The 26,109-nt window shown below is 44.0% G+C and overlaps 2 protein-coding genes across 2 annotated transcripts in view; both read left to right on the top strand.

The window, feature by feature from the left end:
- Positions 1-14,241, top strand: part of adamts5 (ADAM metallopeptidase with thrombospondin type 1 motif, 5 (aggrecanase-2)) — a 17,356-nt gene extending 3,115 nt beyond the window's left edge. The window contains exons 2-8 of the mRNA XM_005730933.1: positions 6,097-6,229; positions 6,467-6,634; positions 7,150-7,433; positions 8,708-8,891; positions 8,989-9,164; positions 9,250-9,425; positions 9,810-14,241. Of these exons, the coding sequence (XP_005730990.1) occupies positions 6,097-6,229; positions 6,467-6,634; positions 7,150-7,433; positions 8,708-8,891; positions 8,989-9,164; positions 9,250-9,425; positions 9,810-10,491 (1,803 nt within the window). The 3' untranslated portion in view covers positions 10,492-14,241. The remainder of the gene's footprint in view (positions 1-6,096; positions 6,230-6,466; positions 6,635-7,149; positions 7,434-8,707; positions 8,892-8,988; positions 9,165-9,249; positions 9,426-9,809) is intronic.
- Positions 14,242-17,375: 3,134 nt separating this feature from the next.
- On the top strand, positions 17,376-23,117 carry adamts1 (ADAM metallopeptidase with thrombospondin type 1 motif, 1). Its single transcript, XM_005730932.2, has 8 exons — positions 17,376-18,371; positions 19,262-19,602; positions 19,693-19,825; positions 19,919-20,376; positions 20,471-20,657; positions 20,777-20,955; positions 21,178-21,353; positions 21,451-23,117. Exons 1-8 carry the CDS (start codon positions 17,747-17,749, stop codon positions 22,196-22,198), a joined length of 2,847 nt encoding a protein of 948 aa, XP_005730989.1. The 5' UTR covers positions 17,376-17,746; the 3' UTR covers positions 22,199-23,117.
- The last annotated feature ends 2,992 nt before the right edge of the window (positions 23,118-26,109 follow it).

Here is a 26,109-nt window from a genome sequence, read left to right as displayed (position 1 = left end):
TGTGTGTGTGTGTGTGTGTGTGTGTGTACAAGTTTGAACCTTTATGTCATTCCATGTGATGTGAGATAAAGCTTTGAGTCAGTCTGTACTCCCTCCACTGTTCAAGTGACAAACCACTGTATACCTAAAGGTACAATAACATAGTTCCAATATGATCCTCACTATATCACTCAGCACAATATTTTAGTGTCACCTCTCACGGCTCCTGCATTATTCACAAACCTGTCTCTGGGTCTCTTTCACACCCATCTCACCTTCACTGCTGAACCTGGAGGTCATACAGTGGATTCAGCCTCCCAGCAGTGCTTTTAATCATCCGTAACATAACGAAGTCCTCCGATGAACTTCATAAGGTGGGTTCTTGATTTCTATCTGTCTCACCTCTGCAGGACAAATGAGCCCAGTCGCTGCTAAATGCGGTTAATGTGTGCGGTGAGCATTAGCACAATCAGGTAATGCATGACCTAGCTTTTGGTGGGTCGTGATTTTAACAAGCCAAAGAGAAGTTTCTGGCTATTAGAGTTGTTATGGGACAGGTCGACAAGCAGGGCCACACTGCTGCAGAGGTGCTGCAAAGAGTGAAAAGATGCTGACATCATGAAAAATGTCTGCTTCGTGAGAAAGAATATTTTGCTGTCAATTGTTGCATAAGAATTGAGCAAATTCTACACACAGAATGCAGCTATTAATGTTTCCACTAACTGAGGGGGTGCCAGCAAGAAAATAACTTGATTGGCCTCAATTACTTCATACCTTGTTGCTTTCTGCCTTGAAAAAGAAGAACTATTTTCTCAGGAACAGAACTTGTAGGCCAAATGGAAACGTCACGGGGAAAGACAAGTTCGAATGTGGCTTTGTTCCTTGTAAGCTCCATCTCACCGAATGTCAGAGGTATCAAATAATAAGAGGACGCTGGTTTTCATGTGAAAATCTTTCATCTGTGTATTCAGAGTAAAACTGTGATGCAGAGCCCAATTATTGCCGTCCGACAAAGTAGAGCCAAAGCTCACAGTGACCGCAGAGTCAGGCCGCTCCATTGTTCCCACACGAAAGGGCCAGATCGCACGGGGGCCCCTTTTGTGGTTGGGTCCAATTACTCCAACACCCAGTACCCGCAGTGTGCTGACCCGTGTGGCCGTGTCACCCAGTTCCACACATACCAGCACAAGAATAATACAACGGCTACATTGAACGGGACTTTGGACACTTTTGTGTGTGTTTGGCTGTGTTGTGTACAGTAGACAAAGCAGTACTATAAGGAAAGCATGAGCGCAAAACTGTGGATATACTGGCGTGCATACGTGTTCATGTTGCCATTTGGGGGGTGGGTTTCACTCACTTCAAACATTTGTAGCAATATTGCTCCCACCCTATGACCAACACTTGCCGACAGTGGGAAGGAAAAACTCTCTTTTCACAGGAAGAAACCTCCAGCAGAACCAGGATCAGGGAGGGGCAGTCGTCTGTCACGGCTATTGGGAGGGAGACAAGAAAAAAAAAACACTGTGGAAGAGAGCCAGAGATTAATAACAACTAATGATTAAATGGAAAGTGGTGTATAAACAACAACAAGTTAGATAAATGCATATATTAGGGGAAAGTACTGTATGATAAATGTCTTAACAGCATTAATCCTCATGTGCCAGTGAGAAAGCTCGACGTAGAGACACATTACACCATCTATTCCCTCCACACGGTTGTAGTCATTTGCCCTCTGGCAGTATAAACATGTGTATAGTTTGGAGCCCCTCACCCCTTTCCTGTGCACTTGCCTCCACTCCTCTCCAGCGTCCATACATTGAAGTGTACATTTCCCAGCCCTCGCCCCCGTCACAGCCAGTTACTCTATTTGTTTTCAATGCTCTTGATATTTCACATGTGCTTTACTTCGTCTGGCATATGTTGACAACCTGCAGACAGCTTTTAGATTCCAAACTTTCGACCCCCTCGCAACCCCCCGCCCCCCATGTCTGTCTGTCGACATTACATAACTAGCCCAGGAGTTTGGTTTGTCCCATGCCAACAAACGAACCTCGCCCTCTTCACCCTCAAGATGCATCGGTGACTTTAAAACACACTCCTGTTTGCAGTCATTTCCTAAAGTTTCCTTTGATTCTGGACTAAAGGCCAATTCATGTGACACAACAAATTAAAAATAACTCCATTTATTCACTCCACCAAACTATTTATTTTCTCATTAACTGATAAGCAGTTTTTCTTTTGAACTGCACCAAGTGCAACTTAATCCGTCATGTGTGTTTCTTAACTCTTATCTGCCTCGCTGTTGTGTGCCACCTTCAAAAGCAGGGACTATGGCATCCTCATACTGGTTATTTATTTCTTTAAAGTATAGAACTGAAGTGCTTCTGTTCTTTGATTTACTATGGCGTTCCCCAAGGATCATTACTGGGACCACTGTTGTTCAGTGTGCAAGTGCTGCCACATTGTCAAATCCATCTACACTGATGACACACAGACATTTCTAGTAGTTCTTCCTAGACTTTGAAAGTAAAGGTTTACTTGTAAGGAATCATTTGGGTGCATTTGAACATTCTTCAGTCAAAAGTTTTCAAGGATGTCTCCATTAATCTCAAGGTAATGGATCTAAATGGATCTAAAATCAGGTGAGAAAAATGTAGCAACCGTTGAGACGAGTCTGTTTCTGATGGGATGTAAGAATTTTGGAGGCAAAGCCTTGCTAGATAGGTCATGCACATGTTTGGGGTCATTTTAGACATGCTAACAAGCTCATTACAAAGTATCTCAACTGCTTAGTTGAAAGTCTTTAATGTGGTTGCAAATCTTTTGTACTTAGCGCAAAGAACCATCAGCTAAGGCCGGGGTGAATGTCAGTTTTCAAAGGTGTTTGGTCATATGTTAAAGTGGACACTCCTTCCTTCTTATATTTTATCCTATTTTCAAGAAAATCTAAATACATAAGGACATTTCTTTTACTAATAATGAACATTATGACTGTAAAATAGTCTCATTTTGTGCATATCAAAGACTATAAAGGACAAGAGTAACCTACTAAATGGTTATTATTTACCTTTTGACGAATATGTGTCAGCTTTTGGTCAGCGTTACTCACTGGTGGCGAATCATTCGGAACCATTACGGTCAGTGTTTGTAATTAGGATTGCTGGAAATCAACCTGCAGCAGGTTTCACAAAGTGAGCTGAACTCTCTCTGCGAGAGGGACTGCTCTGTGTGTTTGGGTCTAGCCAACTGTTTGTTTAGCCTCGGCTTAGACTGCAAGTGGTCTTGTACCTCACACACACACAGACACATACACACTGACACACTGCTCTGATCGCCTCTTGACCTTTGCAGCCAGCTTGCCACCTGTTCTCCTGTTATTTCTGCCAATATTGCCGTAACTCCTTGTCCTCTCAGTTCTTCTCCTTAATTTCCGGCAATCCTCCATCCTTTCCCAGCTGTGAGTGATTCTTGAACTTATTTTTCTTTACCCGCCCTGCTTTTCTTTTTCTCTGCATGTCTGCAGAGGCCTTCGAATGAAAGCGAGTTTAGGAAGTCTTGGCAGAGGGAAGAAGTAGAAAATATGCTCAGTTTTGGGGGGAATTTCCTGTATTATTCACTCGTCACTATTTATCAAACAGGAGATTCCAAGTTTTCACCCGCTTGTTACACTGGGTTATATCAATGAAAGGCATGTACACAAAAAAAGGAGCGGAACAAAAAAAGCTCTCACATTAATATCTGGGAGGGGATGAATGAATAAATAAATGAAATGGAAAAGGGGTGTAAAGCGCAGCGGGGTGAAAGAGTATGGGAAAAGGGGAGAAGAGAAAGCCAAAATATGAAGGCTAACTTCTCTATAAGTCCTCCGTTTCTGAGCAAAATAAACAAGCTTCCTTTTGTAGTTTTCAGGCCTTTCCACACACAGGCAGAAACTTCAGTTTTGCTCTAGTTAGCCGTCCGTGCAGTCAGAATCAGCCATGGTTTGCTTCCTCTTTCATCCAGCAGCTAATTGGCAAAAGCACATGCGGTCTTCCTGTATCTGTGTGCATTGTGAATTTCCAGTAAAATGCTATATATGTTCCATGTCCTTAATTGTATGCACTTACAGCTATCTGAGTGTGTGTTTCTGTGCGAGCAGGTCCCACCCAGTCAGTCATGTGTGTGAGTGCAGAACACAAGGCAGTTTGTTCCAAACCGATCGGCCCGGAACGGGTAAACACCCTCCCCACAGAGCCTCTCACACACGACCCAGCAGGCCTGTCAGCACCATTTAACATGACAATTCATCCTCTCCATGGGACATGTGTGTGTCTGCGCGTGTGTGGAAATGCATGAATCTCAGTCTCCATATATGTATGTGCAACTACGTGCCGAACGCATATTTTTTAAGCATGTCCCGTTGGACTGGCTCATGTGCAGGCCTGCTTGTACTGATGGAACGGTACGATTTGCCGATTGATTTTAGCACTCAGTGCAGCCAGGCAGCGCCGCCTGAGGCATCATCTGCATGGACATGTGTGGGAATCAAAACAAAGATCAATACTGTGTACTCTGGCAAGGCAGACAGACAGATGGTGGAGGAGAGAGTGAGCAGGGAGAGCAAAAAAAGTGCGTATTAAAATCATTTTAGCTTGAAGAAAGGTGCCAAAGAACAATGACAGGCACATCTTTAATCTGGATCAGTCAGCACACTGGATTTAACAACAGCTTTTGAGAAATTAACATATTGTGTTGTGGTTAAAGACATTAGAAGTAAATTGTGAACAGCTGGGACTTACTGAAACTTTTGTGTGTTGTGTTGCAGATACATCCACCATAATTGGAAGTCACCTTGTACACTTGCACAATAATACCTTAACTATCCCATCTGGAGGTACAACCAGTATAGCTGCCCTCTATCCAAGATGAGAAGCAGAAGTTCTTCTATACAGCCTTTGGTTCAAACAGGTAGCTGGTGACTGAAATGGGAAACGCAACGACACCTGTAGCTCTTGCCATAGACTGTAGATAAAAGATGGGAGTAGCGACTAGTATCTGAGCTTCTCATTTTGAAACCTTCAGCATTTTGCCTCCCGTCATGTTGGTGTAATGATTCACAATATTTGGACAAGAGGACAAAAGACTTCATAAACGGCCTACACCAAACAGCAATCCATATTATTTGTCAAATAATTCCAGTGAAAGCAAAATGGAAAACGCAACAACACCATAAACCAGGCCCAGCTCAGTGGCTAGCGGGCGCGAGGCCTTGCAGGTGACATTGGCCTGTGTCGACACACCATAAAAAATAGTTCAACCACGATACAGTTGTAGAGTTGGAAACTATCCACGATGAACAAAATCAAGCTGTAAATATGCTTTTATAGTCTGTATAGTGGGGTATTTTAACATGCAGTTGGCTTCGTTCTGTAGCCCCATAGGTAGCGTGTTGGTTTTGGAAAGTGAAGAAGAGTGACGTAAAACCAAACAATCATATGACCTCCTATGAGCAAGCACTTTGGCGACAGTGGGAAGGAAAAACTCCCTTTTAACAGGAAGAAACCGCTGACAGAACCAGGCTCAGGGCGGGGCGGGGCCATCTGCTGCAGCTGGTTGGGGTGAGAGGAGGAAGATAAAAGACATGCCTTCTCTAAAATCTGAGCAATAAACTGTAATTCTGAGATGGGTTTGTTACTGGCAAGAGGAGAGAAGGGTCAACCTTGGGTTTTTTTGGTTTTTTGTAAAAGTGGTCGGAGGACAGCATTCCTAAAATAAGCAGGGACTTTGCTAGACACTGGTGAAGCGTTGATTACGGCGAGTACACGGGGACCAGTAGATTAAAGGGCATTTTTGAACTCATGGAGCTTCCTCCTACATCACTCGTAACTTCTCCTCCCCCAGCATGAGAGGACTGGTCCCTGCAACAAGCCAACCGTTTAGCTTCTTCAGCAAGTGGATGATTTCTATGCTGGAGCAGACTCGAGATCCAGAGTTTCAAAGTAGCTTTACTTATATTTCATTTAATTGTGATGAACTACAGATTATCTTAGACCTCATATCTTGAGATTGAGTATGAAGCCCGTTATTTATTTGTTATTAGCTTTTGATTTAAATGTGCAGTATTTTTTTGTCCAGGACCTCTGTGGCCACCACTCCTGTGACACGCTGGGCATGGCGGACGTCGGCACCATCTGCTCTCCAGAGAGGAGCTGCGCCGTCATCGAGGACGACGGGCTTCACGCCGCATTTACCGTCGCCCATGAGATAGGTAGGCATGGATACACACACACAGCAACACAAAGATGTAAACAAGCCAGGGCTTGCACATGCACATCTGTCAGCACTCTGTCTTCCTCTCGCTGATTAATCTCACACCAGTGTTCCCTGATGTCATACCACTGATAACATTAGGTGTGTTTTCTTTTCTCATTCTTGCTGCGTGTGCAAATCTGAGACAAGTCCTTCAGGGGGAAAAACAAAAATGTCCTCTCTCGTTGTGACTCAGGTCACCTGCTTGGTTTGTCCCACGACGACTCCAAGTTCTGCGAAGAGCGCTTCGGAGTGAACAGCGACAAGCGGCTCATGTCCTCCATTCTCACCTCCATCGATGCCTCCAAACCCTGGAGCCGCTGCACCTCAGCAACCATCACCGACTTCTTCGACGACGGCAACGGTGAGCGTGGGAGAAGATGCACGACAGCAATGCTTGTAATTTCTTTCTAAAAGTGAGAACTTTTCCCAGGCTGCCACCTCCAAATTGCATCCATGTGAATTTGACTGGTGATAGCTATCACTGAGAGCTGTTTACTACCAAGCAAAGCAATAATCTCTATTAATAGAGGCTTATTTACAATCCTGTTAAGTTCTTTAAAGAGCAGTTGCAGTGCAGCCAAAGATCAGGATGAGTCATGCTTTGCATTCCAGTTTGATCAGGCAGTTTTATTCATGACAACCATAAAGCACCACAGTTTGCTGACTTTTTGCTCAGCGTTTCCATGGATTTCGGCGTATTTCATGTACCAACAGCATGATTTAAGGCTTGACAGCATGTGCTGCTGCTCCAGCACTTTTATTGAGTGATAGGTCATAATGGCCTAGTTTATCTGTCAACTGAAAGAAGCATTCGTACACCAGTGCACAAACAGTATGCACGGCACAGATCTTTAAAAACACCTCCTTCCTCCACAGCCGAATGCCTCCTCGACTCGCCCCGCCAGGCCCTCCTCGGCCCCGAGGAGCTCCCGGGGCAGAGCTACGACGCCGTACGCCAGTGTCGCCTGGCCTTCGGCCCTGAGTACACGGTGTGCCCGGGCATGGACGTATGTTCGCGGCTGTGGTGCGCAGTGATTCGCCAGGGACAGATGGTGTGCCTGACCAAGAAGCTGCCGGCAGTGGAGGGAACGCCCTGTGGGAAGGGTCGCATCTGCCTGCAGGGAAAGTGCGTGGACAAGACCCGCAAGAAGCACTACTCGGTAAGAGGGATGGATGGATGGTGTTGGAGTCTAAGGTAAAAGACGCAGAGACAGAAGGAATTTGTCAGGAGAGACAAAAGGGAGTCGATAGAAATAGAGTTCTTTTTATAGCTCGCAAGCTGATATTTTAGGATCTCATTTCCACATTGTCTCCTAAAAACAAGTTTGTCCAAAGAGAAAAAGTATACACTTCATATGTAGAGCACACAGGGGTGCTTTGGAGAGCGCATGGAAGTAGAAGGTCAGTAAAAAAAAATTAAAGCGAGCAAAAGATCAAATTCATTGTGTGGCCTTCATTGTGTGGTCTGCTGTATTCAAGACACTGCTGATCTGTGCTATTTGTTCCGTCGGCCTTACTCAAACAGGCCCAAATTGAATTTGGCCTTCATGAGTTAAAGGATCCAATCTGTTCTTGGCAGACTGTCGACCCCGTGTGTGTGTGTGCATCAGGGGAGGAAAAGAGAGGGAATGTCCAAAAAAGAAAGATTGGGAGCAAGGAGAATATTTTCTCCTTTTGTGTTTGTTTGTCACATGACATTTGACGAGAGCGACTGGATCCTTGGCAGACGGCTGCACGGCTAGATGTGGCTCAAGTTCTGAGTCATTTCATTTTCACTGCTTATATGACGAGCAGTTTCCTGCTCGGAGCAAGCTTAAACCCACTCCCTGTATTTTAGACTTTGGGATCTTTTAACCTCTCCGTATTTCTTGAAGTATGATTGCAGATTGCATAGCTTTTACTGTGGAAAGAATTGGTTCAAGTGCCATAAAACTCTGCAGTGGAATTAAATGGAAAGCTATTTCCAAAGAAATAGGGGGATTACACGATCGAGTTTGTCTCATAAAATGCAAAGAGCTACTTATCCAGTTGTAAGGCTGGTTGGAAAGACACAAAAAAATAGTCATGTTACCTGAAGAATTTCATTCAGGCTGCTCCTCCGGGGAAGCATGTGAGCTCTGACCGCAGATAGAACCTCCTAACGAGTGGCTTTTAAAAAGAGCTATTATCACATGACCATAGTCTCCAATCTTTTCCCGTCTCTTTTCCAAAGTGAACGTCACATTTTGCTTTATCGCAGATCTCTCTCCAAACAGCTTTTCCTATGACACGTGATTTGGCCGACTCCGGCTTCTAGCATGTTTGATAAGCACTAATTGTTCTCTCTCATCTCCTTTTTTTCCTTCATCTTTTATACCCTCTGATCTTTCCTCTGCTGTCATTTTTGCCTCTTTCATCTTCCCTCTCCTCTCTACTCCTTTCGCTCCTCTGCCAGGCGTCCAATCACGGTAGCTGGAGTTCTTGGGGTCCTTGGGGTCCGTGCTCCAGAACTTGTGGGGGTGGGGTGCAGTTTGCCCAGCGCCTTTGCAACAACCCACCACCACGGAACAACGGGCGCTACTGCACAGGAAAGAGGGCCATCTATCGGTCTTGCAGTGTAACACCGTGCCCAACACCAAGTGAGCGTGACAGCTTAAGAATGCATAAGCTATTAGTGCACATCTATTAGTACGTAGTCGTTAATTTCAAACCTCTTTTTACTGCACTTTCCTGCAGACAAGAGTTTCCGCCAGGAGCAGTGTGAGGTGCGCAACGGTCCCCAGACAGATCCCAAAGGGGTGAAGACCTTCGTTGAGTGGGTGCCTAAGTACGCAGGAGTTCTGCCTAAAGATGTGTGCAAGCTAACTTGCAGAGCAAAAGGAACTGGATACTATGTGGTGTTCTCTCAAAGGGTGAGTTACTTAGACGACAGCGCTGTGTATTTAATGACGGGGGAGATGTACACGATTGATCACGATAGCGACTTTGTGTTTTCAGGTGGTAGATGGGACAGAGTGCCGTCCGTACAGCAGTTCGGTGTGCGTAAAAGGGAAATGTGTGCGGACAGGATGCGATGGCATCATTGGCTCCAAGCTTCAGTTTGACAAGTGTGGTATATGTGGAGGTGATGGCACAGGATGCATACGTGTGGTGGGAAACTTCACCAAGAAGAGGTAAGGCAAAAGCATTGTATGCATCGTAGCTCCATTGCATACATGCATGAGCAGGACTGTTAGTTTAAAGCTGGTCAGTTTGTACATGGAAGATGTCAACAACTATGTCGTGGTAAAAATGGTAAATGGCCTGTATTTATATAGCGCTTTACTAGTCCCTAAGGACCCCAAAGCGCTTTACATATCCAGTCATCCACCCATTCACACACACATTCACACACTGGTGATGGCAGCTACATTGTAGCCACAGCCACCCTAAATTTATTCTGATTCTATAGCATGTGACAGCAGGTCTAAACACTGAAAACGGCTTTTAGTTTTATAAGGACAAGATCATGTGTTATTTACTGAACTGACCCCTCTACTTTCTCTCATGCCAAACAGTAAGGGCTACACTGACGTAGTGAAGATCCCTGCAGGCTCTACTCACATCAAGGTTCGTCAGCACAAGGCCAAGGACCAGACCCGGTACACTGCCTACCTAGCTCTTCGACGGCCCAATGGAGACTACCTCCTAAATGGCAAGTTCATGATCTCCACCTCTGAGACAGTCATCCCACTCAACGGTTCTGTGCTCAACTACAGCGGGTGGAGCCAGAGGGAGGAATGGCTTCACAGTATGGGCCCCGGGGCTCTTCAAGAACCCTTGGTGGTTCAGATTCTAGCTACAGATGCCAAAAAGCCTCTGGATGTCCATTATAGCTTTTTCATGCCCCGTCGGACAAATCCACAGCCACGGTCACTTCCTCTCATCCCCAATCCAAAGTTAACTACAACACTGTTAACTACGACAAGAACCACCACCACTACCACTAGCAGGACCACTTTGTCTTCCTACGCTCCTCCTCTTCTTGTTCCAGGGCCATCCACAGCTCCAGGTCCCTCAACCCCGGCTCCAGGGCCACAGTGGGTAACGGGGCCGTGGATGACCTGCTCCAGGACTTGTGACACTGGCTGGCAGAGCCGGACAGTGCAGTGTAAGGACCGGGATGGGAAACTGTCTAAAAGATGTGTGCTGGGTGCCCGCCCCTCAGCCTTCAGACACTGTCTGGTGAAGAAATGCTGAGGCGGCAAGAGGAAAGTGTCAATTGATTAAAGTCTCAAGTGCTGGATGTAGAACTACGAACCAATGAATTAAAAATGTCGAACCTTAAACAGGACAGTGAATGTTGTCAGATAGCACCCAGAATAGACCCAAAGAGACTCTGAGGCAGATTGGCATGGATGTACCTGACCATATGGCAGAGGAATTACCTGGAATAACAATAGCTATGCAGAATTGAGGACAGTTTTGATATGAGAGTGATGACTGTTGCCCTGCCATGGCTAAGTTGCATGCCACATGGACAAATAACTAACTGTCTTTACTTCAGTCTCCAAATTCTGGAGGTCTAGTGTGTGTTGCCCTGTAATGGCATGCGTGTCGTGTCTTCTTATGATTCCATGTGTTCATCTCACTGTGGGAATTTGGAAATCGTCTTTTGTCCTAAGACAAGAGCCCCAACCAAGGGAAGCCTTCGTTACTCATCTCATCATCAGTCACACAACTTTCACACCACATGTCATGAACCTAGATTGTCATCTCCTGTACATTCGACATTTTAGTGTCTCTCACAGAAGGCAGCCCTGACCGACAAAAAGGTCTCTTCCATTAAACAGGCTTCCATTCTGTTAAATAGTGGTCCATAGTCTTCCAATCAAAGGTTCTTTGCTTATAAAAATGTGACTGAAATGTCCATATTACTGTAGCTGCAGACAGATCACAGCTAGCCATATATTTTGACTTCAGGCATTTGCGTCTTTCTTTGATAGATCCAACTGACAACCAAAAACACAAACAGATAGCTCATGAATACAGTTTCCAGCTGAAGGTACATGGGGAGATTGGCTCGATGACCAAGAACAAACGTGAAAACCCAGACATCGATGATACATTGTGTTAAAGCTCTATATTTAATCAAATGTACCAAGGTCAAGACAACTTTTGAGTGATCACTTCACTCAGAATGAGCATAGGAAGAAAGTTTATCCTAAAGACACCAGTATTGATTCTACTGACTTTTACAACTACCCGTTCACTGCAACAGCAGCATAGCATCTTAAAAAAGAAGTTGAATAAGAGGCAAAGTGACCATGACACTCCTTAATATTTATGGAGAATGATAGTGACTCACAGGTCTGGGACAATGCTTGGTTTTAATGCCTGTGCAGTGTGTAAGTGTGAGCATGTTATGTGCCACTACCCAGTCCTGTGTTTTAAGCACATTGAGTATATACCGTGAACATGTTTTACTACGTCTTGAAACTTCTTCACTCTCAGCTCCACATATGTCAGTCATTATACTGGTGCTGAAAGGGTATTTTTTGTGTTAGTTAATGCCTGTTTGTCTGTTTATCTGTTTAGGAAATTATGCTAATATGACATTGTGTGCCCTGGATACTCGCAACGACAGCAAGAGAAATAGTAATGCAGTCATTATTGTCCTTTTGCAATTCAATTCTTTTTTTCATCACATTTTACTCTTTTGCTCATTTTACATGCTGTCCAAGTCATTTTTTCAGGACTGATGGGTGAAGTTGGCCATCATACAAAAATATATTGATGTCACAAAAAAGTCCTTTGGAACAAGGATTAAATTGTTCAATCTGATTGCTGGTTTTTAAAAGCTAATGTCTGACCTTTCGTCAGTAACCTTTTGCTCTTTGCACAAGTCTAAAGACCAGTCGGAGACTATCTGGCAACCACCAGTTGCCAGTGAATGATATGTATTGTGTATGTACAGCTGGTGATTGGTTGTTGAAGGTTGCTAACAGTTGCTGTGAAATCAATTGCTAAAGCCGCTGTCAACCAGTTGCTGACTTATTTGCAAACACTTGCAAACTATTTGCCAAGTAGTGAAACTGTGCAATGCAAAGCAAAAACAAAGACTGCTCACCTTCAAAGTCAAATTTGTGTTGGTTGTAGTGGTATGGCACAACTTTTACTGTAAAGGCAAACGTTCTACCTTTTTGGTTTGTACTGGTGTTTTTCTAAGCTTCACGACAGCTCAGACAGTTTATAAATTGACATTTTCCACAAAAACTACAGGTAAGTGCAGCAATTTGCTAGTGCCCAAGTAACGACAAGTGCCCTGTACAGTGCCCTCTTTGTGACCAACAGCCAGCAACCTCCAGCATCCACTTGGCAACGCATTTTCGCATCTTTCCTCTGTGCCCAGCGGTTGCCAAGGGGTTACTGACCAGTTTATAGGTCTATGTGTCTGAGGTCTTAGCTTGTCTGGTGTTTCCACCAAAAATATAAGTATAGTTTGATGACAGATTTTTTTTTTAATTCAGCAAATGGTAGCATTTTATATGGAATCTAAGGAGCTTGTAAAGAAAAGTGACTGGACTTCTTTAAGTTCTAAAATATGTTTTATCTCTCATCTGAGAGGCTTCTTCAGTTCTTAGATCAAATGTTGGAGAGTTCCAGGTATTTAAGCCCTAGTGGGAGTAGTACCTTAAGAGGGTTGTCAACCCATTATTGATCATAAGTGGACGTCAAGGCGCCTGGGAATTTATTTTTTAAATTTTATATTGACTCCAGGTTCAGCTGTCATTAATGTCATTGGAACTATTTTAACTAACTACCGTAGAAATTGTTATATGTTAGCTAGTAAACACTGATTGTACAAAAAGAAATTGTCATTGAATTGTAAAAAGAAAACAAAGACAAAACACTTGTCTTTTGTGAAATTACACACATAGGCATCTTTTAAACAGAGTAGCGCACAAAACTAGCATGGCTTGCTTTATGCTAATTGTAGATCAAAAATACATTCAAGAAAGATTAAAAATACACACACTGGCATTTCTAAAGTAAAAAAATATGTCATTATACCATTCTTATTCATGTTTTACATAAACTGGAGTGTAAAGTTGTATTCAAATTTGCCTATGTTTGCTGTCTGAATGCTAAACTACGCTAACAAGCTGTTCCAAGACGACTGATGCTTAGCACCTGGCAAATAGATATTAAAACAATTCATTTAGGCAAAACCTTGCTAGTTAATACTTAATCTACTGTAAGCTTTTGTTTAATTTAAATAGACCAACCCCTTAAAATATTCATTTTGGGGTAACACTATATGAACAGCATTAATGTTTCCATAAGAATTTAATACCGAGGACTTTAATTACCTCACTTATTGTTGATAATATTTAATCCCTATTATAACAAAGTAAAGTTAATTACATATCTAATGGGCTTAAAAAAATACCTTCCTGTAATTGTATTAAAGTATCTGGCACCTATTACATTTTCCTGTGTGACCAACCTCACCCATCTGGCATCTGTGCAGGAGAAAACAAAGCATGGGAAGAAGTTGGTGATATGACATGACCGAGGTCACTCTTAAAATGTTTTCTCTTTGCCGCTCAGACATTCACATTTATTTACGCAATGTAGACAATGTTTGTACAATGCATAGATCATTCATATGTGTTAGTATTCAGCCATGTTGTAACAGTAATGTACACATGCAGTCACATTGAAATAATCCATCATTTGCACAGATTTCAGCCATAAACTTCGCAGACACAGACTCCACACACAACCCGACTCTGACTCCTGTGGGGAAAACCCCTCTCGCTGAATGACAGAAACACAGCACTGAACTTGTAATTTATTGTTTGTATAACTGGTATGTGTGAATAAAAAAGCAATGAGATGAGTTTTATTTATTATAGTAATTTTGTATCAAATTACTATTTAACTTAGGAATATGACTGTGCAGAATCATTCCTTTGTAAGAATATAGTGTTTTCTTTTCTAGTCACCCACATGAATATATGTATATAAAATCTATATATTTAAAAGTCTTTGTGTCTGTGTCGTTTTTGTCATGGCATCAGTGTATATACCTGATGGTAGAGTCAATAACATATTGTCTTCCAATTACAGATTTAGTAAACTAGACTAAAAAATGTGCGAATGACAAATACTCTACTATAGATATTTGATCCATTTTAAGGACATACTACTCTGACCTCTGAAGCTGGACTGTTGTAAAGTAATTTAAGTAACCACTTCAGGTTTAAAACAAGAGCCATGATTCAGTTGTAGAAACCACATGGTTTTAGGACATGTCTAAAATCCATTGTTGAATACAGATTGTTAGTGCATCCAACCATGCAAGTTAAGCTTCTACCATGTAAAAATACATGTAGAAACACTCCCACTGTCTCTGGGCCTCAGTCGGTTTAGAAACAACCAAAGTGAATTAAAAATCTGTCCTGTTGATGGACGAGTAAAAACTTGACAGTCTTTCTAGAAATCACTGCGATCCTTCAGGTTTTATGTGAAAGGGAAGATTTGGCTCGTTACCAGTTTCTAGTTTATTACATTGCACACATAACTTGCACATCTGTGAAGGCACCATTAATGGTGGTTGATATATACAGGCTCTGAAATATTGTATCCCGCTTCCAGATGACGTCTTTTGCAAGGAACACCCTGCTTACCTTGCAATGATGCCCAGAAATATTCTGCATATATTACACCATGGTTCAAAGGTACAATCAAGATCTGAACCCATTAAGTGCATCTGGCCCAAACTAACAGCTCGAATGAAGCATCATTTTCCTTTAAAACTAGAGAAACTGGTCTGAGCTTCTGAACACTTACACACAGATCTTAAAGTGGCCCAGAATGATCCATAAATCACTTTAAGTTAATTAAGATGTTGTGAGTTCAATTAATGAGCAATTCGATGTAAAATGTGGGCTAATGCATACTTCTGTGGAATGAGCTAATGTTTTGCATGTTGCAGCATTGCATTGCTTCCTGCATGGTAAACTGGTTAGTTGGCAGTACCATATAGAGAAGATTATAGTGATGCTTAAGCTAGACTGCTACAGAGCAGGCTATCATGTTCATGGTCCAGGTTAGGTTATATTCGGGTAGCAGATTTCTATTTAATACGATGATGCTTAATTCTAACTTTAAATTAGCTTTAGACTAGCTTTATAATGTCCAGGGATTGAAGATCAGCCTTATAACTCTCCTGAAACTGAATATCACATCTCATCTGCTTGTTGAATTCAACTGGCTAAATCCACAAAGAGCAGTGAATATAGAGTAGCAGCCCAGGTCAGCTGTACACAAAGAAAAATCTACTGGAACTAACAGAAGAAATTATTATGTGACTTATTTTTAAGTAATTATTTTCCCCAAGCACTGATGCACCACATCGGTCAGTCCCAGTATTTATGAATCATATTCCTGGCATCAAATTCAAAATGAGCATTTATTTTACAATAAACGATTATATCTCTCAGATTCATTTTTTTGTTTGTTTGTTTTCTTTCAATACTACTCAATAAAATATAGGATTTTGGTGAATTTGTTCATTTATTCACTTCTGACATCATTTCAAGCTACACTGTTGACTTTCCTACACTGCATCTGGCTTAAGTGGGCGAAAGCCCATCTGGATCACCAATTAATGCTGTTTCAGGTGAAAAGTTTCACACCTCACGTTTTTCCTTGAAAATCATTTATCTCCCGTTTCTATTGAACATTTATCATCTCATAAACTTTCTGCGTTGCATAAGCAGCACCCTAAAGCACAAACACTGTTCTCTACGCAGTACTTTCATATTGGTTTATGTGGGAAGGCTGCCCCCTCGCGTTCGGCAGCTCACCCCATTTCTGATGCAAGAGCACCACCTATCGGCCACGCTTATGGTTGCTTTATGGGGTCATGGAAAATTTCTCCAACTGCCTGGAGACATTCCTGAACAATTACCTGCCATCTACTGGAAGTAGCCGAAGTTACAGTTATTCTTTTTTTCGAACCTGTTGCTTTTAAGGTGGAATTCCACAATCTGTCCATTCACACTCATCACTGATGTTTGCTTCTATAAGTCAACAGTAACAACAAACAGAAAAAATAGATACAGAGAGAGAATAAGCAATGTAGGAGCTATCAAATTTGGTCCAAAACAATTAATTCAATCATTTCACACGTGTCTTTAAAGTCGTAACATTAATCTAACCTTAAAACATTTAAGGGTAATATCAGTATGTTTGCCTTTAAAAATTGCATAATTATTTTGATGATTTCTTTAAAAAGATGTATGCGGGCTATTTTCATTCATTTCTGACGTGTCTTGCAAGGACTGTAGATAACAGGAACCTTGCTTTGCCAGTTACTTTTTAATGAAACTCCAGCGTAAACTCTTCCTGTGTCTAAGAGGAGATCAGCAGTCGGTACGGGCGGGGGAAGGAGCCCGAGGGCTGGGGCTGTGCCTGCCGTGGCTGTAGTGCAGAAACAGCACAGTGGAGGAACCGCTCCACCTTAAGACCTCGGCGGCCCCTCTCTGCTCCCTCTCCCCGGGGAGCAGAGCGGTGGAACCTGGCCACGGCGCACCACAGCCGGCTTGGCACAGAAAAGGTGAGTACGGCTTCTGGAGCCCAGGCCAGCACGATATTGTTCCCATTCCCCAGCTTCCCTTCTTCAGCTGCAGTGACACTTCGCCATGCTAGAAACGGATTAACGTCTAATGAACGTTATACAGCTCTGAGAAAGTAGAACACCGCTTCTATAACAAAGCTTTATCAGGTATACACTAAAAGGGGCCTAAAGACGTTTCCAGTGAAATTCTTCGAAAGTCTATATTATAAGGTGAATGCTAATATAACCCACATACAGCAATGATACCGTGAGGGGCTTTAAGAGTAACTGTTCTGACAGATAAGCACGGACCAAAGAAGAAAAGTTCCTCTGCCAAGAGCTCTCTCCTCCACAATGATTGATTATCATGGCAACGCTCCAGGTCGCTGGTGCGTTTTCGTTGCGCACGGGATTCGGCCCCACTCAGATCAAAGGGCCCTCAGGAAAGGGGTGGTCCCGGGATATGGGGATAAATAGGAGGGACCGGCTCAGTTCTGACAGAAGGCAGAACAGACCAGACGGTCCTGCAGAGCAAAGACTTGCCTCTGACCTGACAGCTAGATTTAGACACGGAGACATCTCAATTTTAAAGAAAGAGATAGAGAGATAGAGGCGACCTGTTGGATTTTACAGCCCTTATTGTCGTTTAATGAACGGACTTCTTTGCAACAGTTCAAATCTGCACATAACTTTTAAATTGGTTTTGCACTGGATTTGATTTTTTTCTTAGTTATTTGTTTAGATTTATATACGTGTGCGTAATATTGGGTTTTGGGAGTTCAAAGACCTTTTTTTAGTTCATGGTGGATTTTTAAAGGATTTACTTCTTCATTGTAAAGACTTAACTCTCAGTTTATCTTTCCACTTGTCGGATTCCACAGTTCCATGATGTCGTTTTTACCCATTTCCATCAGTTTAATTGCCGCTCTGTGCGTCTGCGCAGCGCACGGTGCTTGGGAGCAGGGCACCGTTGTGCCGGTCAGGTTAGACCCGACGGCCCGGTCGGAGAGCGAAACCGAACCGTGGCGGACTCTTTCCGCGGAGGAGAGCGAGAAGGAGGCGGAAATGAGGGTGTACCGGTTGGACGTATTTGGCATGCAGCTGGTTTTGCGTCTAGAGCCTGACCAGACCTTTTTGGCGCCAGGTTTTGTCTTCCACATCGTGGGGACTCCAGTGTCTGAACCGACACCGAAACCCAATAGCGGAGCCGAGCCGGGTTGCTTCTACTCGGGCACGGTGAACGGGGATGAGCGCTCCGCCGCTGCGCTCAACCTGTGCCATGGACTCAGGGGAGGATTCTACTTCAAGGGCGAAGAGTACTTTATTCAGCCCCTTACCTCCACTGATTTCTTGGGCACGGACGAAGATGTGCATACGATTCGCCGGAGAGGCCGGGCAGCTTCGGCTGAGGAGAGCACCTCCAAGTGCGGGGTCAACGAGGATGAGGAGAGGGTGCCAAAGAATCTGGGAAAAGCGGCCAGTCACGGAGCCCCTAACGCAGACCAGACAGGTAATGCTGTGCGCATTTTACAGGCTGTTACTCATTTTTATGACGGACTTAGCTGAAATGCGGAGAGCAGCAACATAAAAGAAGCAAATAAAACCCAACAATGTATTTTTAAAAACGAAAAGTATTCAGCTTTAAATATTAAAAAAGAGAGCAAAGATTAGATTTTATGTTAAACGTGTAAATGTAGCGAAAGTTAATGTGTCAGGGTTGCACAGCGTGCGCGATGCACTCGACTACCTTTTGACAGCTCTGTCAGCGAACTGCCAGTGAGGAAGGGAGGGGAGGAAAGGTGGGGGTGGTGTGTGTGTGGGGGGGGGGGGGGAAAACATTTTAGGGGAAAAAAAGAGGGGGGGGGGGGGGGAGGGGGGGGGGGGGTGTGGGGGGGGGGGGGGGGGGGGAAACTACTTTAAGAGGAAAGAAGAGGAGGAGTGTGGGTGAAGGGGGTTGGGGCCAGTCAGAGCCCGGTATCGCTGAGGCGTGTAAACTCGCCTCCTGGTACAACTCTCACCGGCAGACACTCTTCCCCCCACCCCACCCCCAGAAAGGATTTTCTCCCTTCGCTCTTTCTCTCTCTGGCATAATTTTCCACCAGAGAAGGTCAGTTTAAGAATGCGTGGACCCCGAGGAGGAGGAGCTGTTGGTGGTGTGACGCTGAGTCATGGCAGCCAGGCTGCTCCAGGCACATCCGGAGCTCTCCTGGGAGCCTCTATCCCTCTGAGAAGAAAAAAAAAATAACGGGTCCCTGTAGCTGCTATTTAGGACACTAACTGCCCTCTAGCATTTCTTATAATTGAAGTCATTCAGTTTATCTGGGGCAACTTGCACACTGCAGAACTCAGCAGCAAACGTTGGACTAACAGAATAAATGCTCATTAAACCTCTGCTCTCAGCTCACCACAGGGCCAGGCGTTTTGTTTCCACCCCTCGTTATCTGGAGATCATGCTGGTGGCTGACCAGTCTATGGCCGAGTTCCACGGCACGGGGCTCAAACCTTACCTCCTGACCATTATGGCAGTGGCGTCCCGCCTTTACCGCCACCCTAGCATCCACAACTCAATCAGCCTGGCGGTGGTGAAGCTGCTGGTGGTGTACGAGGAGGAGCGAGGTCCTCAGGTGTCATCCAACGCTGCCATGACTCTCCGCAACTTCTGCAAGTGGCAGCGACAGCACAATCCTCCAAGCGACCGCCACCCGGAGCACTACGACACGGCCGTGCTCTTCACCAGGACGGTAAGTCAGAGTGTTGGTTTTATGGTAGAGCATATAATATAATGTAGAGCATATAATATAATATATGCTCTCCACTTTCTGCTTTGTTAGGACCTTTGCGGTGCCCACTCGTGTGACACTTTGGGCATGGCGGATGTTGGCACGGTGTGTGACCCGGACAGGAGCTGCTCGATTATTGAGGATGATGGACTCCAAGCAGCATTTACAGTGGCACACGAACTGGGTAAGTAAAAAAAAAAAAAGTTTGGCCATGATGTAAAATCTTTTTAATCACATGCATCACTTATTAAATAACTTATTTCATCTCCTCCTTCAGGCCACGTGTTTAACATGCCTCATGATGATGCCCAGCTGTGTTCTGGCATCAACGGTGCCCACTGGGGTTCCCACATGATGGCCTCCACCCTGTCTAACCTGGACCAGCAGCAGCCTTGGTCTCCTTGCTCCGCCTTAATGGTCACCACCTTCCTGGACAACGGCCATGGTCAGTGTCTGCTGGATAAGCCTGTTAAGCCCCAGCCACTGCCCCAGCCCCTGCCCGGGGCAGTCTATGATGCTGACCATCAGTGTAGCCTGACCTTTGGTGAAGACTCCCAGCACTGCCCTGACCTGAGCACCACTTGTGCAGCTCTGTGGTGCACTGTGACTACATCCAATGGTTTGCTCGTGTGCCAAACCAAGAACTTCCCATGGGCTGATGGGACACCCTGCGGGCATGACAGCTACTGCTTGGCTGGGCACTGTCTCACTAAGAGCCAGGCCGCTAAACAACAGGTATGACCCAGACCTGATTTAAGCACTTTTTTTCTACATGCTGTTAGTCTGCTGGACCAATTGAGCTATAATTTTTAAATTGCCCTGATTTCAGACTCCTGTTAATGGTGGATGGGGTCCCTGGGGTCCCTGGGGCGACTGCTCTCGGACCTGTGGTGGAGGAGTGCAGTATTCCTTCCGTGCCTGTGATAACCCTGTGCCTGAGAATGGGGGAAAATACTGCGAGGGAAAGAGGATCCAGTACCGCTCATGCAACACAGAAGTGTGCCCAGACACCAATGGTAAGAAATTTTGGCGATTAAATAGAAATAATTCACTTCCCACTCGTTACCTGGGTGTGAATGCTGGCCTGCGGTTATACACTAGCACTAAAGCTGACTTATCCTTGTCTCTTTGTCAGGCCTGTCTTTCCGTGAGGAGCAGTGCTTGGCCCACAATGACATGTCAGCTCAAGTGTCACTGGGTTCAGGCGACGGCGTCGAGTGGGTCCCCAAGTACGCTGGAGTTTCACCTAAAGACCGCTGCAAGCTGGTGTGCAGGGCCAAGGGGACCGGATACTTCTTTGTCCTCAAGTCTAAGGTGAGAGTTTCTAAAGGCTACAAAAAACAATATTTATAGTGCCCTTTATTACCCTCAACAGTCCTCTAAGTCATGCAGACATCCAAGTGAAAGGATTAATCATTGCACTTTTTCCCCCCACCCTCTGGGTTTCAGTCTCAGCATGGAAAAGTCACCTTTTACCTTTTGAATCTTACAAAGCAAAACTTTAATGTCCCATTTGTGCTTCTCTGCTGACCCCAGGTGGCTGACGGCACACCATGCAGCCCTGATTCCACCTCAGTCTGCGTCCAGGGCCAGTGTGTGAAGGCTGGATGTGATCGTATCATCGGCTCCAACCGGCGCTTCGATAAGTGTGGCGTGTGTGGCGGAGATGGTTCGACCTGCAAGAAGGTGTCAGGCTCTATGGAGCGTGCCAGGTAGACATCTGACCTTAAAATATTCATCACTCTTGTATCAGATTCTTTTTTTAATATATATGTTGCTAAATTTACCCTCCATCTGTGTCTGTTTCAGGCCTGGTTACCAGGATGTTGTAACTATCCCTGCTGGTGCCACACACCTCGACATCAAGCAGCGTGCTCCAGCCAGTAGTCGTCACGATAACAGCTACTTGGCAGTGCGGCGCCAGGATGGAACCTATTTACTTAATGGTGATTACAAGCTGATGACCATGGAGACGGACATTCCCCTCCCAGGGGCACTCTTGCGCTACAGCGGCTCCTCAGCCACTCTGGAGCGCATCAGGAGCTTCTCCCCGCTCCCTGAGGCCCTCACAATCCAGGTGCTTTCCGTAGGGGAATCCCCGAGGCCCAGGGTTAAATACAGCTACTTTGCCCCTCGTCCCAATCATGCTGCTTCATCCTCCAACAACAACAACATTGGAGGCCGTCGGAAGTCTATCAATGCCATCCAAGAGGTGGGAGGAGCCGAGTGGACTCTGAGGGAGTGGGGTCCCTGTTCCCAGACCTGCGGAGAAGGTGTGCAACAGAGAGCGGTCGTGTGCCTGGACTCCCAGGGACATCCCTCTGGAGACTGCCCAGAGGAGCTTCGCCCTTTGGCCTCACGGTCCTGCGCCCTCCATTCCTGCCCCTCCTGGCTCCTTGGAGAATGGTCACCGTGCTCTAAGACCTGCGGCCGAGGTTTCCGTAAACGTGCGCTGCGCTGCATCGACCACAACGGGCGCACGCTAACCAACGACAGCTGTGACCCCAAAGACCGTCCGCGACCCCTGCTGGAGCTGTGCGATCAGAGTGCCTGCTGAGGACTGCATATGCAATCTAACCTTCTGTTACACCAGCACTCAGAAAGACAGCAGATTAAAAACTCTGATCTTTTCTGCCCACAGAGGCTAATGAATGTTTACATCCAGAGTGAGAGTGCTGCAGAATTCAGTGTGTCCACAATTGTCACTGTAACTATCAATATTTAGCCATTCCCTCCATCAATCCGGGGGTTAAATGTTGAACAGTAGGACTGAACATAGCTTGCTGCCTGTCTGTCCTCCTTGTAAAGCAGTGGCACATTTCATTTGCGTCCCATTGAGGGGAAGAACGCATGGACATTCCTGATTTCCCTAAAAGAGGATGCTGCTTATCATACCAATGTCACACCTGTGTGTGTGTGTTTGTGTGTGTGTCAGACAGTATGTGTGTGTCATAATTTTAATGCATGTATATAATGGTTGTCCAAGCTGGGCTGGACAGATAAATAATGGTTGGAATGGGGGAGGAGCTTAATCGCACAGTATATAAAGAGACAAAAGGAAGAGAATAGCTCATAATCTAACTGCTCACCCCATCAGGTATGGAAAATAAGATGGCTCATGGTCATGTCCAAACTTCAGTCTGCATTTATTTATCATAAACCTGAAGCACTTCATCTTCTTTTCTATTCTTTTGTTTTAGCCAGCGGCACATTGTAACACCCAGTTTCTCTGAATGCCTCAGTATAGTGTTTTTTAGCCATATCTTGCCCTCGTCTACACAGCCTTCCAAGAGGGAATTCCTCAAAGACCAAAGAGGTGTGTGTGTGTGTGTGTGTGAACATGCGTGTGCGTGGAGGCCTAAAGAGGGACGTGTCTCCTACTACTACTTCATAAGTAAGTCTCTCCTGCCTTCTGTGAAGACACCATGTTTTGTTTTGTTTTTCCTTTTGTATAGAATATCCAAACTTTATTTATTTTTGTACAGCCTGTTAAATATAACCATGTGGCTTTTTAAAAAAATATTATTTTTTATTTGTTATTGAGGTCAAAGAAGGAAGTAGAATATATAGAGTATTTATACAGTGTTTTATATATATAAATGGTCCTAGGTTCATGAATAAAACATCGCATTAACTTGTGCAATTTATGTGTCCCGAGTTGTTTGTCTGACTCAAAGTTATGCATTATTAGCAGAGCCCAACGTTTATCAGCCGATATTAGCTATTTGCTGAGATCTCAGTACTGGAATTTATGATGGAGTAAAGAATAAACAAGAGAAACATCCTTTAGCCTTTTTGTACGTGTTGATATTGTTTTAATCTGACAATCGACTATTGTGCGGGCAACTTCCCAACCAGCTCATACAAGTAGAGTCAGGCACAGCATAAGCAAGTAATTCACAACTACATTCTTTTCAAACTGCATAGCCGTATTACCTCAATAAGGACTCTAAAATAACTAAACGTAACAAATGTTAGGGAAATTCCTCTATGTTTCGTATGACTGAAAGAAAAAATATCAGCTAATATATATCAACTGCTTAAATCAATAAATATTGGTTGGTATCAGTATTGGTCTTAAAATCAGGCTATAACAAATTATAAAAGCAGGCTGTAGCTGCCAGCTGTTTGCTAGGCTCCATCTCCACTAAGTTGACAGGACCTCTCGATTGTGTTTATGGTGTCTGTGGCCCTATGAGCATTTTTAATGCATTTTGTATGACAAACAACATTCCTCAGTGTGGGAAAGTCCGTCCAAGACATCTGTGCGACAGTTGTGGTCAGTGAAAGCATGTTACCTCGCTAATCCAGTCTATTAGGGTCAGCTGATGCACTCCAATACACACATGCACCTTAAAAAATATCTAACTTTAAAATGAGACTTCACCGAGCCGCTACATTCATTTGTTACATACAGCCCATGGTTCCAGTGAGCTCTGGGGGCCTGTTTGACAACTTCTTCTTTATTATTTATTGATGGTTGGCAAACAGCAAAATGGAGTTTGACGACTTTTGATTTTTGTGTCTTTGTGTGTGATTCAGAGTTCATCCACTAGATGGGACTACATCAATTTTTTCTCCTCCACTATGACTCCATAAACCCCTATATTCCATAACTAACCATATAGTGGTCTGTGTCTCAGAAACGTTTGGGTTGCAAAAGGAAAGAGGGAAGGGCTTTAGTCATTTGGGTGAACTGGCCCCTTTAAATAATGGTGTAACTGGACTGATGACTGCAAAACAATCAGTTCATTAGCTGTTATCAGCCCAAATCTGTTGTTTGAGCTGCTCACAAAACCTTTTTATATGCTCATTATTATCAGAATCAGAGTACTTTATCATTCTGTGAGGAAATTAATTAATTAATTAATTAATTAGCTTCTAAAAAAACAGGGTGAAATATTTTTTCTCTGAAAAATTAAAATCAATGCCAGAGAAGCTTAAAATAATTATAAGAAAAAGTAAATTCCACAACAACTGCAGGACTGACATTTTAATAGTAAGACAGCAGGAATAAATAACAAACAGGAGAGGAGGCACACATTAGAGAACAGGTCACATGACATGATATCATTTTCTCTGCAATTTCTACTCGTAGTTTTAACTGAATAACAAATAACATGTATTTTAAAGTCACAGACAATGAAAACTAACAGAAATCTGTGCTGAATTTGTTATGTTGTAAGTTCAATTCACTTCAATCTGTATAATGCCAAATAGAATGAAATGATGGCTTTCTCAGGGTGTTTCACTCTGTAAGGTAAGGTAACAAGCTTACAGTATTAAAAAGTAACCCCCAACAGACAAACCCCTTTGAGCCGAGCACTAGGCCACAGTGGGGAGGAAGAAACCTCTGGCAGAACCAGGCTCAGTGAGTGGGGGCCATTTCACGACTGCTCCAAGGGTTTTCAAAAATAACTTGATCAATTAAAGAGCCATTATGATTTTAAAACTAGCTCATTTAAAGTCTCCAATTAGTTTTAAAGAATGTTTTCAGTGGATATCACAGTTTCCCTACATTTCAGAAACTTTATTTTGTCTGCTGGTGCAGTTGTTCCACCGAAACTTGTATTTTTCTTTCTTTTCTTATGTTAGTCTCAACATCATGGGCTCTTGCATTGCCAGTGCTTCACAGCATTGCAACAAAGAAGTGGATCGCAGATGATCATAAGCATATGATGCCAAATGAAGCTGTGCAGCAGGAGCACGCCACAGATGAATTACAGGAAGCTGTGAAACCAAATGACAGTGCATCACAGGTTGGAGATAGAAATGATGCAGTTCATAGCTCATGTGGGTCTCAAGTGAGCCATCTTGAGACCCACATTACTACCAAATTAATAGAGTTTCCTCCACTCGTGCTAAACAGGAAGCAGGACACGCAGCCATGCTGGAACGTGCCGCAGCTTTGAAGAAAAAGCAACAACTTGAGTTTGAGTTGGCCAGGATTAAGCAACACCTTGAGCTTGAAACAGCAAGAGTCAAAGCTGAAAAGGAAGAGTTAGAGCTGGAGTCTGCATTAGCTGAAAGCCAAGCAAAGTTAAAGGTCCTTAAAGAATATGAAAGATCTGAAGATGGTCTGAGAAGTTATGTATCAATACAAAGATCGCAAGGTCGAGGAGTTAAAAAGGAAAGGGTTGGCATGATGCTCCCCACAACAAACTGATGTTATCACTGAGTTACTTGTGAAACAGCAGCAGCTGGCTCAGTTGCCAACAAAGGACATTCCTGTTTTTAGAGGTGATGCACTAGCCTTCATAAGAGCCTCCGAGCATGCAGTAGAGCAAAAGACTGATAACAATCAAGATAAGTTGTATTTCTTGGAACAATTCACTGCTGGCGAACCACAGGAGCTAATTCACAGTTGTGTACACATGACTCCTAGCAAAGGTTACCGTGAGGCCAAACAGTTGCTACATAAGCACTATGGAGATGAGCTAGGGATCGCAAATGCATTCATTTAGAAAG

Source organism: Pundamilia nyererei, unplaced genomic scaffold (assembly GCF_000239375.1).
Source record: "Pundamilia nyererei isolate P.nyererei 1_Seehausen unplaced genomic scaffold, PunNye1.0 scaffold00040, whole genome shotgun sequence".
NCBI lineage: Eukaryota > Metazoa > Chordata > Actinopteri > Cichliformes > Cichlidae > Pundamilia > Pundamilia nyererei.
Note: the sequence above shows the minus strand (reverse complement) of the source record. Positions and strands in the feature narration are given on the sequence as shown.

Bases quoted from the DNA above. Each gene is read 5' to 3' on its own strand.
- adamts1 (XM_005730932.2), top strand. From the start codon at position 17,747: ATGATGTCGTTTTTACCCATTTCCATCAGTTTAATTGCCGCTCTGTGC. The intron at 19,603-19,692 runs GTAAGTCAGAGT...CTGCTTTGTTAG, and splicing joins CCGTGCTCTTCACCAGGACG to GACCTTTGCGGTGCCCACTC. The intron at 20,956-21,177 runs GTGAGAGTTTCT...TGCTGACCCCAG, and splicing joins TCTTTGTCCTCAAGTCTAAG to GTGGCTGACGGCACACCATG.